Raw genomic sequence first — 15,758 nt, 5'->3', positions numbered from 1 at the left:
GCTTTTTGTACTCATTAGATGCACCAAAAGAGTTTCTACTGAGCAACAAGTAACGAGTAGGAAATTGTACGCATTCTTTGAAACGCATTTGGAAAAATTGCTTAAATATTTGCAACATATGTTTGCCAAAATTCCATATAAAAAAGCGAAAGTAGTACACGAAATCACTAAAAGGAAAACAAAACTTAAACCGAAAATAGAGTTTTTGTTGCAGGTATTTCATTCATTAAATACAAAATTTTTTTTTTTTTAAAACATATGTTCAAGTTAGATTTGATTTCGTTCAAATATGAAATAATATTCTTTTTATGTTAATAAATTTATAAATTTTTTCTTTATATTATTAATAAATCATTTTTAATAGTTGTATGTAAAATAGTTGTATATATTTTAATTATTTATAACGAACGACGCAATTTAATAAGCTTGTCAGTGTGCGAAATCAATTATGAAGCAACAAAAGTAATAACTATCTAAACATATTTTGGCAATTTATTAATTTTATTATTAAATTTTATATTTATATTGTGTAATTCACAATTTAATAAAACATTTTTTAAACTTTTTTTCAGTAGAGTTGTTTTTTAATAGAGTTTTTGCGAAGTGTGTATAAAATAATTTAAAATTTATTGCACCCATTAAAAATTACGTATTGTGCGCTCTTACGTATTGAAAACAATAAAAACAAAGAAGAAGCTTTAATTAACTAAAGAAACATTACAATTTATCAAAAATATAATAAATTAATAAATATTAATAAATTAGAAAAAACACCACATTTTCAAACGAAAAAGCGTTGGTGGTTTACTCAATAACTCAATATCCTCAAGTTCAACTTATCGCTGCTTCTGTAAACGTTGATATTTTGTTTTTCTATTGCGGAGATACTCAAAAAACGTTCTTATGATATCGGAAAATAGGTTCGAAACCTACAATGAGCAGGTAAATATACTTGTAATTTAAATTATATGAAAATATCAATATATATATACATACATACGTAATGATTTAATGATATATTCTAAGTATTAATTAAAAGTAACCATGCCAAATTGTTTTTACATATGCGCGACCCGCCGTCGCACATGTTGATATATTTATCAAAATGCAGTGTACGCTTTTATGTATAAAGATACAAGATTGCAACTATTGCTTAGAAGATACATATGTAGATACATAAATAAATGAAACCTTCATTTGTTTTCTTTTTAATTTAATTAACAAACATTTTGCAATTTCTGTTTGTGTAGATTCAGTCATGAATGCAAAAGTTTTTGTTATGTAGCTAAGCAAACGTAATAAAGCAAAAAAGTTTTTATTTTTACTTTTTACTTTTTTAATTAAGAAATTTATTGTAAAAAATTTTAATTTATTTTAATAATTTATGTATATTATAATTGTAAATAAAGTGGCCTCAATGAAGATCAGCGATCAATGAATTAAAATTCATATGATAAAAACGTATCGCAAATGAAATAAAAACGTAAAAATAATAATAATAATATGTACTTTAAAAAAATTACAATCAATAGAATTTTTAAAAAATTATTTGTAATTTTTTACATTTTTTAGGTTATACAAGAAAAGTTTTTTCAAAAACAAAACTAAATAAATAATTAATAAAAATATTTTATATACAATTTATTTAAATATATTTACTTTTGTAAATAAATAATAAATTCATTATTTGTTATTAAAAGATTTTTTTTATTAAATCTATAGTCACACTGATGATGATTATAGATTATAGTCAAAATATCGGTTAATATAAAATCTTTTAAAAACAAAAATTATTTAACCATTGACCAATTAGTCCATAAGGAAACAAAATTATTCATTTAAAGGTTTAAATTTTATTTAAGTGAATTCATGGTTTGCTCGTACAGCTGTTTTGGGTACTTACAAATATCTAACATGTTATTTCGATTTATTATCATAAATGAAAAATTTATATTAAAAAACGAAATCTAATTTTATTAAGTTACTATTTCAACTTTAATTTAAAATAAGAATTTAAAATCTGTCTCACTAATTTCATTTGCAGTCCAGTGCATTCTTCAAAGATAATAAGCATATTTATTTAGATCTAGAATTTTTAACAGTAGTTATAAAATTTCTCTTAACTTGCATTACAATTATATTACTAAATATTGAAACTAAATATAGACTACAAATTTAACTGACTTGCTATATAGTAAATTTAAAACGTGGTTTTCTTTTAGTTTTCCAATAGTATTAATTTCGTCTAGTGAACTCAGTTATTATGTTTACTGATTTTATGATGGAATTTTGTAGAGTATTTTTGAAATTTTTCGATATTAATCTATATTTTTAGAAAGTAGTGTGTTTTGGTACTTTAGAAACCGTTGTGAGTTAATTAATAACTCCAAAGTTTTTCAGTGATACGTTCGTATAATACCAATATTTTAATAATTAATATTGTTCCATAGTTGATTTCCATGGGTATAGTATTACTTTATAAGTAAGTTTTTTTTTTATTATAACTAAAAGTTGAAAGTTGACCAATTTATTAGTGCAATTATTAATTTTTGATACTAACATATAGTAATATTTTGTTAAGAGTTCCATGTTTGTTTTTGAATCCATATTGATAATATTCCATAAATACTCGTTAACCTATATTATATTATTAAGTTTTCACCTTTGGTGTGAGTATTAATTTTGTCTTTGTACTTTTCCAGTATTTTGGAAGTGGAATTAGATAGAATTAAATTATTCAAATGGGCTATTATGTATGTGGCATACTTATTTGTAAATTATTTAGATGTTTTTTTTGTCTATACAGTAACATCTATAGACATGAGTTTGTAACTTGTTAGAATCTGAATTGATTTCCTGAGGTGTTATAGGAAAAATATGTTTAAAAAAAATATTCAATATAAAATTGAAAACAATTATCAATCATATGCATAAATAATATGCTCACAACACAATTATTTCTGGTACAATCAAATGTGAATGATTATTTTTTTAATTCTTGCATTGATTATGTAGTATTTAAGAATGCTTTAACTGAGTATTTTTAAATAAAAATCATAAAAATGTGTAATTCAAATTAAAAATAAATAGTCATGTAAAAACATATATATATATAAAATAATTAAAAATAAATTTGATATCTGATAAGGAAATATGAAAAAAAATTAACCAATAATATATATATATATTTATTTCATTTGACACCATCCTACATAGGCTCTACTCAGATAAGGCAACGATTTTTGTGGGCATTAAATATTAATGTAATTTTAAAGTACACTACGCACATTGTAGGCACAGTAGATAATCTGTTGTTGTTTTGTGTCAAAAAATAAAAAATTCAAATTTTAAAATAAAATTTAATTTGACATATGTAACACCAGTTTTTTGTTTTTTTTTGTGTATGGCTAAAGTATGTTTATTGTTAAGAGTACATACGCCCAGTACATTACTTTTTTAATCTAGTTTATATATAGTATTTTACAAGATCTTTTGAATATATATAAAAAGAATATATTATAGTTAAAAATTAATTAAAAGTAATAATTAAAATATAATAATTATAAAAAGATAAGATACTTTCATATATACTATTTTACAAGATTTTTTAAATATATATAAAAAACATTATAGGTAAAAAAATTAATAATAATGAATAAATTCGTAAGTATAGTTTATTAATTGTTATAATACAGTTTTAATAATGCATTTTTAAATTATATATTTTATTCATAAATAATATATATTTTGCAAAATATATATATATACAGTTCTACTTATATATGTTTATTTTAATATATTTATACAATTGTTTCTTATGATAAAAAATATGGTATATTGCCTTAATCGATTCTTAAAGCTTTAATGAATGTAAGTATTTTGAAGATAGTAGTATTTTGTTCCGCACTTTATGTGGAGTAATAGGTATGTACGTTTCCAAGATCGACGAGTTTGGTACTGGTCAATTTTGGGTATCTGTCGAGAATGTATCCTGATTTTCTGATTCTAATTGAGAGTATTGAGAGTGCAGGATCCTGTCAGAAACTTTCTGAGAAGTTTAGCATGGCATCTGTTCTGTTCAGTGGAAAAAGCGTATGTTTGAGGTTGTCTTGAATGATGGGTTGATGAAATTTTTAGTTTGTCTGTGACTTTAACAGTTCATACATTACTTTTTAAATTTTATTTCCTCCTAAAAGCTGAATGAATGTGTTTTCGCACATTAATCGTAATTACGTATAATATAAATACAAATAATAAATAATTTGGGAATAAATTAATTTTGTTTTGTATTTCAGTTTGTAAATATATCCTCTTCTAAGTGGAAAATACTAAAGTATTCGTATCTATTGTTGCCCAATATAATTCGTTTCTATAATATACATTTGTAATTATTTTGTTCAGTTTAATTTTACACTGACTTTTCATTAAAATTAGTCATTTTGTTTTTATTTTTTGTAAAATTGAAAAATAATGATTGCGAATAACTTTAATAATTGCAATTATTTGTGTGCATGACACATTACAATTCATTGTAGTCCTAAAAGTTATATAAATCTTTTGTTACAGCTAAAAATAAATTGTATTTTGTACAAACCGTAATTAGTAACATATGTTATCGCAATCTGCAGGTTTATATAATGAAGCTTATCATATATCAAGCTTCAAAACTAATTAAAATATTCTATCAAAATATTATTATATTTAAGTATGTGAGAGTCTGCTCTGCTATTTGCTAATAAAACTTTTATGGCAAATAAAAAAATTCCTTAATTTATAAAAAATATAAAATTATCTTGACTTTTTGAGGAGGTTAAAATTTAACGTTATTTTATTTTATTTTTTTTGGATTTTGCTTTGCGTAGATGTATTGAAAAGAATCAAGTATGTTTATCAATTATCAGTTCAAATTAAAATTGAAGTGCAAGTCCAGCAACATTTTTATAACTGTAAACATAATTTACATAAAAGATTTGCATTAAAATAAATTTATCTGTAATTTTGTTGGCTGTTTGGCTCGATGTCGATGTCGAAGTCGATGGCTTGGTGTTGTGGTGTTAAGCGTAAAAGATTACTTGAATGAATGCAAAGACCTTTTCAAAAGGCCAACAAAGTTGTTACTTTGCCATTTCAATTACCTTTGGAATAAATAATTTTAAGTAAAATTTATAAAACAAGTTTTTTAATATACAAAATTTTTTTAAAGATCATTTCTATGTAAATGTGCTTTAAGTCTTAACTGTCAGTTGCGATTTAATTATAACATTTAATAAATAGCGAAGAAGGTCTTTTGACTTTTTACTCAAACTATGCAACAAGTTTGTTTATTAATGACAGATAAAATATTTTAAAATTGAAAGTTGCGAATTTATATTGTCTGCATACCTCAGATATTTTTCTTTTATAAATTTAAATTTTTTTGTTTAGTTTTATATATATGCAGTTTTTGATTTATTTTTAATTTTTTTTACTTATAATTTTTGTTTTAAATTGTAAAAAAATTACTCATTTTGTCCCATTCAACAAGTAGTCAAAAAAGTAGTTAGTTCGTTAATTATATTTTAAAAATAATTTCATGTATTAAAAAAGTATTTGAAATACTTGAAATACACACTTGTTATAACAATTAAATTATTTATTAATAATTTAGTTAACAAATAAATTTTGGTATTGTAAATTTAAATATTTAAATAACATAATAATATTTGTTTATTTAATAAATACTTATACGTTTCCGTAAACCTAACACAAATAATAATACAATACAGTAATACATTAAAAAAATAAAAACATTATATTTTTATATATTGATATGAATTAAAACAAATATTTTAATTTATATTAAAATGTTTTTGTTGTTTATTTTAAATTTTTGTATTTATACATATTTTAATTAATCAATAAAACATATTTTAATTAATTAATCAATTAATCAATAAAAATTTCACTTTTATTACATACCTCTATTTATTTATTTGCTATTATATAAACTATTTTATTTTCTGAATTAAAATTTTATTTTAATCAAAATATCTAGATATTTATATATTTATGAAACATTGAAATTATTGTTGTTTAATTATGAATTAATTTAAACTAATAATGAATTATATAAATATATGTTTATATAAAGTAAATATTATTTTTGATAAAATAGAATCATTTTATATGATTCTTTATGTATTTATTGACGTATTTATATTTCAATTTTTTTTTAACATTTATATATAAACTTGTATAAATAATTATTTTTCAATTTGTATTTATATTTATTTGAATATTATAATTTTCTCATTGAAAGAAATGAAACTCTATTGAAACGTAAAATTGGGTTTAATGAGTAAGCCTTATAAGTATATAACGAAATAGTTAATATTTGATAAATTTAATAGATAATATAACGAATTGCTAATTTTTTTTTTTAAACTTTTTTATATATTTTTATTTTATATTATATATTTTTTATAATTTATAACATACATTTTTTATATTTTATATTATATATTTTTTATATTTTGTATTATATATTTTTTATATTATATATTTTTCATATTTTATATTAAATATTTTTTATATTTTATGTTATATATTTTTCATATTTTATATTATATGTTTTTTATACTTCATATTATATATTTTACATGTTTTGTATTATATATTTTTTATATTTTATTTTATATATTTTTCATATTTTATATTACATATTTTTTATATTTCATATTATATATTTTTTAAAATATATATCTAACATACATATTAAGAGTACACACTGTTCATATATTTCTTAATTACTGTTTTAATTTATGCATATTCAATTAATTTATAAACATATCTAATGGTTTATGACTATATATATATATATAGGTGGTTTTTTTTTTGTTATTGTTTTAATAAAAAATGTTTTTATTATTGTTTTTTTCAAACAATTAAGTTTTTTTGTTCAAACTTTATAGAAAATATTTTTATTTGAACAGTTGCAGTCATTGTATTTATTTGTAAATATGTTATTATATATTCTTTACTGTTTTAAAGAAATTCTTATATATACCAACTACTTTGTAGGGAAATATAAAACTTAAGTCAATTGAGTATTTTTAATGTTTGTTAATAATATTTAATTTATTTCGTATTAAGTTGCACTTGAAAAAACATGTATTGTATAATAGATAAAGTAAATTAAACGTTGTGGTGTGCTATATAGTAATACAAACTCAATATTTTTTAATATTTTACCTATTTACGTTTTTTCTATAATGAATTTTATCAGTTTATATTTTTCTATTTATTTATTTTTAATATACTTTTCAAAACGACTTACTGCCGCACAAGACTTAAACAAGCGAACCGAAGACAAGTTTTAAAAAATAAAGATCCGTCGAAATTGTTTATGAAGAGGACCATTATATCGTCTGAATTGTTTTAAATAATTCTTTCAACAAAAATAATATATTGAATGAATAATATGTAATTTATATATTTATTTTTATGAAAAACATACGGTACTGATAAAAGTAACAAAGGGATTCAATGAGACAACCAAGACTTGATATTTTTCTCTTGAATAATGTACCATAAATTAAATAATTCTTAATTCTTTTTTATCTTTATGATATTTAAATTTCCAAATTCCTTACATACTTCGAAGAGGTTGAATTGCTATTGACCCATATACTTGTATAATTTAAATTACGTTATCTACATGCAGTACATGCTAAAATGATACTATTGATATATATTATTTAATTTATTTTCAGACATAAACCATGTTTCTTTTTATTTTTAATTTTTTTACATATTTGAAAAAAATCTTTTGTTGATTTAAGAACAATTTTATTGTTTTTTGTTTATTTATATATCTTTGATTCAAATTAATTTCTGCTTAAGTAAACTGAAAAGCTCTGAAATTAGTAAATTATTTTATTTTGAGTTTATTTTTTTTTATTTTGAATTTATTTTTTTTATTTTGAGTTTATTTTTTTTATTCTTATTCCACTTTTATATTATTTCATTTTTTTTCAAATTGAAGTTTATTCTACTTTTATACTTTATAGTTTTTCAAATTGAAGTTTTCTCTACTTTTATATTATTTTATTTCTTTTCAAATTGAAGTTTATTCTACTTTGATATTATTTTATTTTATTTGAATTGTTTTTTATATTTGTTTTACTTATATATTAATTTTTTTTTATATTTTTATTTTATATTTTTATTATCTTTCTGTTTAAATATATTTTTTATATTTCCTTACATTATTTTTTTTAATTATTTTAATTTGATTTTCTATATTTTTTTATTTTTTTTTTTGCAATTCTAATATTTTTATTTTACGTTTTTTATTTTATTTTTTTTAGTTATATTTTTTTGTGAATAAGTTGTAATTTAACGTCAAATTTTCCAGACGAAAGTGACTATTATAGTTTTAATAGAAACTTGTTATATTTCAATTAATTCAATCAATTAATTAAAATAATTTAAAAAATAAATTTTTGTTGTTGTTTCACTTCTGTTCGAAAACCTCTTTATGTTATATTTTTTTTATTTATTTTATTTTTATTTATTTTATTTTTATTTATTTTATTTTTATTTATTTTATTTTTATTTATTTTATTTTTATTTATTATATTTTTATTTATTTTATTTTTGTATTCGTTTTATTTTATTTATTTTTTTTATTTATCTTATTTTATATTTATTTAATTTTTTATTTATTTATTTTATTTTTTATTTAATTATTTTATTTTTTATTTATTTAATTAATTTTTTATTTATTTTATTTTTTATTTATTTTATTTTTTATTTATTTTATTTTTTATTTATTTTATTGTTTATTTATTTTATTATTTATTAATTTTATTTTATTTTATTTTTTATTTTTATTTTAATTTATTTTTATTTGTTTCTATAATTTTTTACGTTATTTAATTTAATTTGTTGTTTGTTTTCTTGATTCTTTTTTTTCCTTCTAATTATATTTAAATAATTTTTCAAAATAAAATATTTGTTTAAATTTTATATGGAATATTATATTTTAATTGATTATGAAACCTGTTAAGTTTATATATAAAATACTTTATTCTGTAATTACTCATAAATTAATGTACAATTTAAATTTTTAATATATAATACGTATCCTATTTCTCTTAAAAGTAGTTAAAAGTAACTAGAGAAAGATATTTTGCCACATTAAAATTGTATAACAAATCAATTAAAAATCATAACTAAGTATTTAATTTTAATTATTTCTTTATAATAAATGTATTCTTTAATATGAAATAACGTATATGTTTAAATTAGTTTTATGAAACTGATTTTTAACTTACAGGTGTTTGATGTTAATGTTCCATAAATATGACTTCCGGTTTTATATTACTATGGGAAAATTTTCAAAATTTGTTAATATTTTTTAACAATTTTTGTTTATTCTTTGAATATTAAATAACATATGTATTTAAAATTTCAAAAATTAATTTTTAAATAACAGATGAATGACTTTTTTGTACTCCAATTATAACTTTTTTATACTGTAATTATGACTTGCAGTTATTTTTCGCTGTTTTTTTTAAATTTTAAAAATATGTTTTTTTTTTGTGTGTAAGAGGAAAAATTGTTATATGCAATTAAAATAAAAATTTAAATTGTTGTACCATTTTTAATGATTAAAAATAGAAAAGCACTTAAAAATGCACGTGCCCAACTGCTACATTAACTGCTACTCGTTGTAACGAGACATGGTTTCTTTCTGGTATCTTGTATCTTACGTAAATGTCATAAATTTCATTTCAAATATCTTTTATACTTTCATATTTTTACATAAAATTACTAAGTTTTTAGCAAAGCAAATAGTCAAGAGTGGCAATTGTCGAAACCTCATATTTATCATTCCTTTTTATTTGTAAATGTAATTGGGTAACGGGTGTCGACACATATGAATAAATCACAGAATACAAGAAGTCGTTACTCAAGTACCACTACTGGTGAGTATAGGTATATAGACGTGGTTGTCAAAAGTGTGTTTTTGCAATTGCGGGGGTGTTGACTGTTCTGATGCGATAAATACTCACATATGGCCTTGACGTTTGCAACAGCATTCCATTTAAGTAAATAAATAAAATAAAATAAATCAAGATATTTATTAATGCCAAATATTGAAGCAAAAACGTCATCAGGCTAAAGTGTTAAATGTAATGCAGAAATAAGCCCTAACTGATAAGATATTAAATATTTAATAAATTTGTTTAAATATTTGCAATTGTGCATACATCTACATATACTCGTATGTACGTACGTATATAGGTGTAAATAAACTTATATGAGCTTTAAAATTTCTATATTAAAATGGTTATATTTAAGCCATATAAACATAATGTTAGGTATATATATATATATATATATATATATATGTATGTGATTACATTTTTAAACATTTTTGTTTAAATTAATTATAATTTATTTGGTCAAGTGCTTTAAACTTGTGTGACGTTGCTACTGAAATTAAAATTTTTATCGCATATTATAATTATTATTATTATTATTTTGTGTGTTAAATTTTATGCCTATTTTACGACTTATTAGCGATCAAAGTCAATCGCACTTCTTAGTTGTTGCTTGCATATTTAGTATGCGTTGCTAAATTTAATTTGATATTATATCTTTGCACACAACAATTAATGGAATGCGGAATGAAATTGTTGCATAATTCATGCCTCACCAACAAACTAAACATTGTATATATGTTCATGCAGACGACATACAAAAACCAAATTTTACTATGCGAACCTCAATTCATTGTCGGTAAAGTGAAAAATAATTTTTACATGTTGTGTCTACGCGATTGTGTAAATATTTATTATAAATTTAATTACATATTCTACATAATAATGTGTGATGATATAAAAGAACGGAAAAAATACACATAAACTAAATTGTGATAATAAATAGGAAATGACAGAGTTGCATTCATAGATAATTTAAATATTGAAGTTGCCAAAATATGTTCACTATTTGTTTACTATTAATTAAGTTGAAATACTGAAGTTCCGAATAATAGAGAATAGCTTCGACAAATATCATTTATGGTTCTTTTGTTACTAGATGTTCCTCCAGTAATTTATTTTCTTTTAGGCATAGTGAAAGTTTCTATATTTTATGTATACTCGATTCTTGAGTTACCAGCATCATTTAAATCGATATGTTTACTTTGATAGCTTCATAAACCATCCAATATTAGTTGGAGATAGGTATTCAGAAGCCCCGAAAAAGAATTTTCCAGAATTCCGAATTCCGAGAAACACAATCAGTTCAAACTTAAACTTGATGATCCCTTCGATTTTTATTGGCATAAACTAATTTATCAATATAAGTCATTATGCGTGCTTTGTCCATAAGACAATACCTAGTAACAAGAACTATAGTATCACAGATTGTAGTTCTATCCAAGTAAATTTGTTTTCCACTTTTAAATGAAATAATAGATGGCTTAATTTGTTTTTCGATAGGGTTTTTGACAAAAAAATCTAATTAGTGAAAAGTACAGCATATCATAGGTTTACAGTTAACGATTGGTAAGTAAATACCTAGAGAATAGTGTATATATTACATGACTATGCCACTATATTTGTCAGTTTTTTTTGCTTTACTCACTCCTATCTTAGTAGTCATTTGTGTTGGTATGGTATTCAAACTGATCGTTTATGCTATTATATGTACTATTCACATCTTTATTAATGCTTTATTAAAGCTGTGTTGTTAGACTCTAATATCACTTCAGGTGAATTTGAGTGCAGACAAGGATCAATGCTGTTTATAACTCGACAGTATATTTTTTGAGTCTATGTTGGCTCTGCATCACGATTTTCAACAGACTTCCGTCAAATAGTTTTAAGAAGGTTGAGTTGAGATATATTACACAAGGATTAAGGCCGTTCTTAATACAGTAGTATATTTTTAAAGTCTGCATTTGTTATGCAAATCAATTCTCAAGAGTCCTCCATCACACACTTTTAAGGATGAAAGGTGACTCGTACGTGTAACAAGAACTGTATTGACCCAACTCTGGTCATGGTATATAGTCATGTGTTATTGTCACAACTAATTGTTACTCATAAATAAGCACTTCTAATTGTAGTTCTACTTTTAACTAATCACCGATCAATTCATTGGTTCTACTATACATTAAGACTGAAAAGTTTTCGGAAATTCTCATTTAAAATTCGCGCGCTGTATATTTTTCGATATTTTAAGTTTATGTAGTTTGGCAGCACTGTCCTTAATTACTATGCCAAAAATGAGCGCGATCTGTCAGACAGTTCGTTTACGGCAGCTGTTGAAACCAGTTCACCTCAGTAGGGCGTTGCGAAATGTCTTCGACGGCCGTACGACCGTCCTGAAAGGCTTTGTACCACTCATAAACTTGAGTTTTTTAAAAACTTATTTCTTTATTTTTGTAGTTTTGCAACATTCTTAATATTTGTTTTTTTTTAAAGTTTTTTTTATACTTTTTGTTCAATATTTTTTTCCATTGTTTTCATATCGTTTAAAATGTTTCCGCTCTAAATTATTCAATAAAGTTTTAATCTATTGTAGTAAATGTGAGTTCATTAGTAAAATACTTATAAATAAATTAATTAAAATGCTAAATACTATAAAATTATAAAAAAAATTTGTTTATCTATATATTATTATAAAAATCAGTTCATTAGCGTACTACAGTTACTACTACTAGTATTACAAACACCCGCTCTAAATCCATTTGAATAAGAGTTTTACATTAGCATTTATTACAACTTTGTTTGTGACGTTTGTGGGACATTGTCACTTTGTAACCTATTAGACACAATGTAGTACTTGTACAACAATATCCCATATTGCGTTCCACATTAAACTATTTAAATAATGACCTTCGTCAATATGACTGACCGCGTCGCTGTTGTACCTCAAATGCATTTTTACATTACGAAGGTCGATGCGTTATGCGATAGTGTTTGTTTTTTTGTATCTGTGTAACTATAAATGCTAATGTATCTATTGCTTTTGCTTATATACATTTTTTAATTTTTACATTTTATTCTATTTTTTTACTTTTTAGATTTTCCATATTTTTTATAGTTTGTTTATACACACTTGCACACATGTTGTATTATGTATTGTGCTTAAGCTCGGTTTATTTGAGCTTGATTTGTCTTCTTTTTAATTAATTTAGTTCTAATGTATTGAAGTCTGAAATAAAAACTATAAATAAAAATATTTATGCCATTGTAAATTAAACTTAAAGATATTTCAACTGCACTCTTTTAGTAATAAAGGTATTCAACAATAGCGCAATAAATAGTTGGAAGAAGTCAAGGTTTAAAACAATTGCAAAAAAGTCAAAGTCTTGCATTTACGAATCGGACGCGACTAGAATTTTAAATAAAGAATTCTTTTTACCGTCATTGATAGAGACTCGACTCGTAGATACAAAATATTTGCAAAATAACGTTGCTCTGTAAAACCAATAAAATAAAAAAGGAAAAAAATTAAGCAACAAAACAAAAAAAAACAATTATAGAAAAGCTTTATATAAATGGAAATATGCTGAAACTAATTAAATTAGAAGCTATTATAAACTATTTTAATGACGCAGATGCTAGCCTAGCCGTTAGCCACAACTGTTTAGATTAGGTAAGGGAACTAAGGAATATTCAATAATGTTAGCAGCAGCGACTTATTTATTGAGTATCTATTATTGAGAATTGAAAGAAAGCAAAAATTTGTAATGAAAATGCTATATTTATCAACACGAAAAGAAAATATACCAATGATTGCGTGAATAGGTTTACTACTTTTAAATACCGTCAAAGATTTTATTACGTTCGCTTTTAAGCATTTTAAACAATAAATAAGCTAAGACCACAAATAAAATTAAAAAAAAAAGAAAAAAATAAAAAAAGAAATAAAATTAATATTATTTTTACTACGATCCAAAACAGAATTCACGTTTATTGAATATAAGTTGAAGTTAAATTAATATACATACAACAGATAAACGAAAGAGAAATACAAGTAATACTGCATGATAAATTCTATTCAAGGCCGTAACAGTCTTAAAAATCATTCAGCAATGACCTAGAAGGCGACTCAGGCGATACACTGGCGATATACTGGCGACTTATATTCAGTTTAGATACGCTTAAGTCGTGGAATTTAAGATCTGATTTAATAAAAACATTTTTGTTTTTTAGTGCAAAAATTAAACATATTTTAATTTATTATATGAGTTAGTGCATTTTTTCTTAATTAAGCAACTTTAATTTTAAATAGTTTAAAATTATTTTTTAAGTTGCATTCATTCCTTATGCTCTTCAATTAAAAACAATCATGCAACAAATATCTTTTTAAAAAAAAGAAAAAAGTCTTTCTAATTAAGTTGTTAAATTATCCCAAAAGTATTTAATTGTAGTAATTTATTAATTTTTAAATAGTCAATATAAATTTTTTGCAATATACCCTTTTTAATTCTTGATTAGTAGCTAGTCGGATTGCGTCGGACATTAGAAGATTTTAGCAGCAACTCATTATTCTGTATAACATATGTTGACTCTGAGGTGTCCTCTCTATTCCAATAAATATAATTAATTATAAACGCATAAGTAGATAATATAACTTTAATTAGTTGATTTAGACGTCTTTTTTATTCGTCGTTTTTTAATTTCGGTTTTTTTTTCTTTGAGAACTTGCTTTCAAAAATTTTTTAGAATAAAATTTTTTGAAGAAAATAGTTGAATGCACAAAGAAAAATTGTTTTCTTATAACAATAGTATGAAAATGAGATGTTTTTATTATTTCAGCAAAAATTAGAGTTAGGCAATTTCATAAAAATATTAGTATATGCTATATATAATTTATATATAAACTATATAAATTTTGTTATTAAATAATTTAATTCATCCATTGCTAAGTCCCCACTTCACGTCAAGGAGTCTACATAGTGTGTGTATTTAGCCTTCTTAAAAACTGATCAATTGTGATGCTAGATATTCCTCTAGTAATTTATTTTCTTTTAAGCATAGTGAAAGTTTCTATATTTAATGTATACTTGACTTTAGCGTTACTAGCATCTTTTAAATCGATATGTTTACTTTGATAATTTCATGAAACATCCTACGAACAAAGGTTTTCCAGAATTTTAGCCCGACTTTTTGATTACGCTAGGTCAAAATACAATCAGTGCAAATTTAAACTTGATGATTCTTTCTCTTTTGATGTATTTTTATTACATAGTTTATTGCAGTTAATAAAATGATGTTTGTAAGATCTAACTGTAAAGATTTCAAAAACGAATTAAATCACTATTGCCATTTGCATATAGTATATTTTTTAAAATGTATTGCAATAGACCAAATTACTTTTAAGTGTCTTTATTGAATCTATAAAATAAATCATCTATTTTGTTTTTTAAAATCAGTATATGATCAGTTCTCTTATAGTTTTCTGTAGATGATTCTTCAGTACAATTGTATTTTCCGTCAGATTTGTTGTACTATATACAAAAGTATTATTTTCCATTTTTATTTTTTTCATTTTTGAAATCTTTTTGTCTTAAATAATTTAATATTATTATAAAAAACCTACATTTTTCTAATAGATAATAATATATTTTTTTTATTTTTTTTCAGGTATGTACATTTTAACATACATATATAGAAATAATACAGCTTATATTCAAGGTTCGTATAATATGTTTTACATTTTTTAATTAAAAAAAATATTTGTCTAATAAATGT

At 22.2% G+C, this 15,758-nt stretch overlaps 1 protein-coding gene across 2 annotated transcripts in view; it reads left to right on the top strand.

Moving 5' to 3' along the window:
* LOC119679283 (terminal nucleotidyltransferase 5C) overlaps positions 1-15,758 on the top strand; it is a 291,602-nt gene that overhangs the window by 230,701 nt on the left and 45,143 nt on the right. Inside the window, exon 1 of one of the 2 annotated variants that reach the window (XM_038091549.1) lies at positions 629-942. The exons of the other annotated variant lie outside the window; for it this stretch is intronic. Within the exon in view, the coding sequence (XP_037947477.1) occupies positions 904-942 (39 nt within the window). The 5' untranslated portion in view covers positions 629-903. Of the gene's footprint in view, positions 1-628; positions 943-15,758 lie in introns of those variants that run through there. 2 annotated transcript variants of the gene reach the window in all.

This window comes from Teleopsis dalmanni, chromosome 2 (genome assembly GCF_002237135.1).
Source record: "Teleopsis dalmanni isolate 2A chromosome 2, ASM223713v2, whole genome shotgun sequence".
NCBI lineage: Eukaryota > Metazoa > Arthropoda > Insecta > Diptera > Diopsidae > Teleopsis > Teleopsis dalmanni.
Note: the sequence above shows the minus strand (reverse complement) of the source record. Positions and strands in the feature narration are given on the sequence as shown.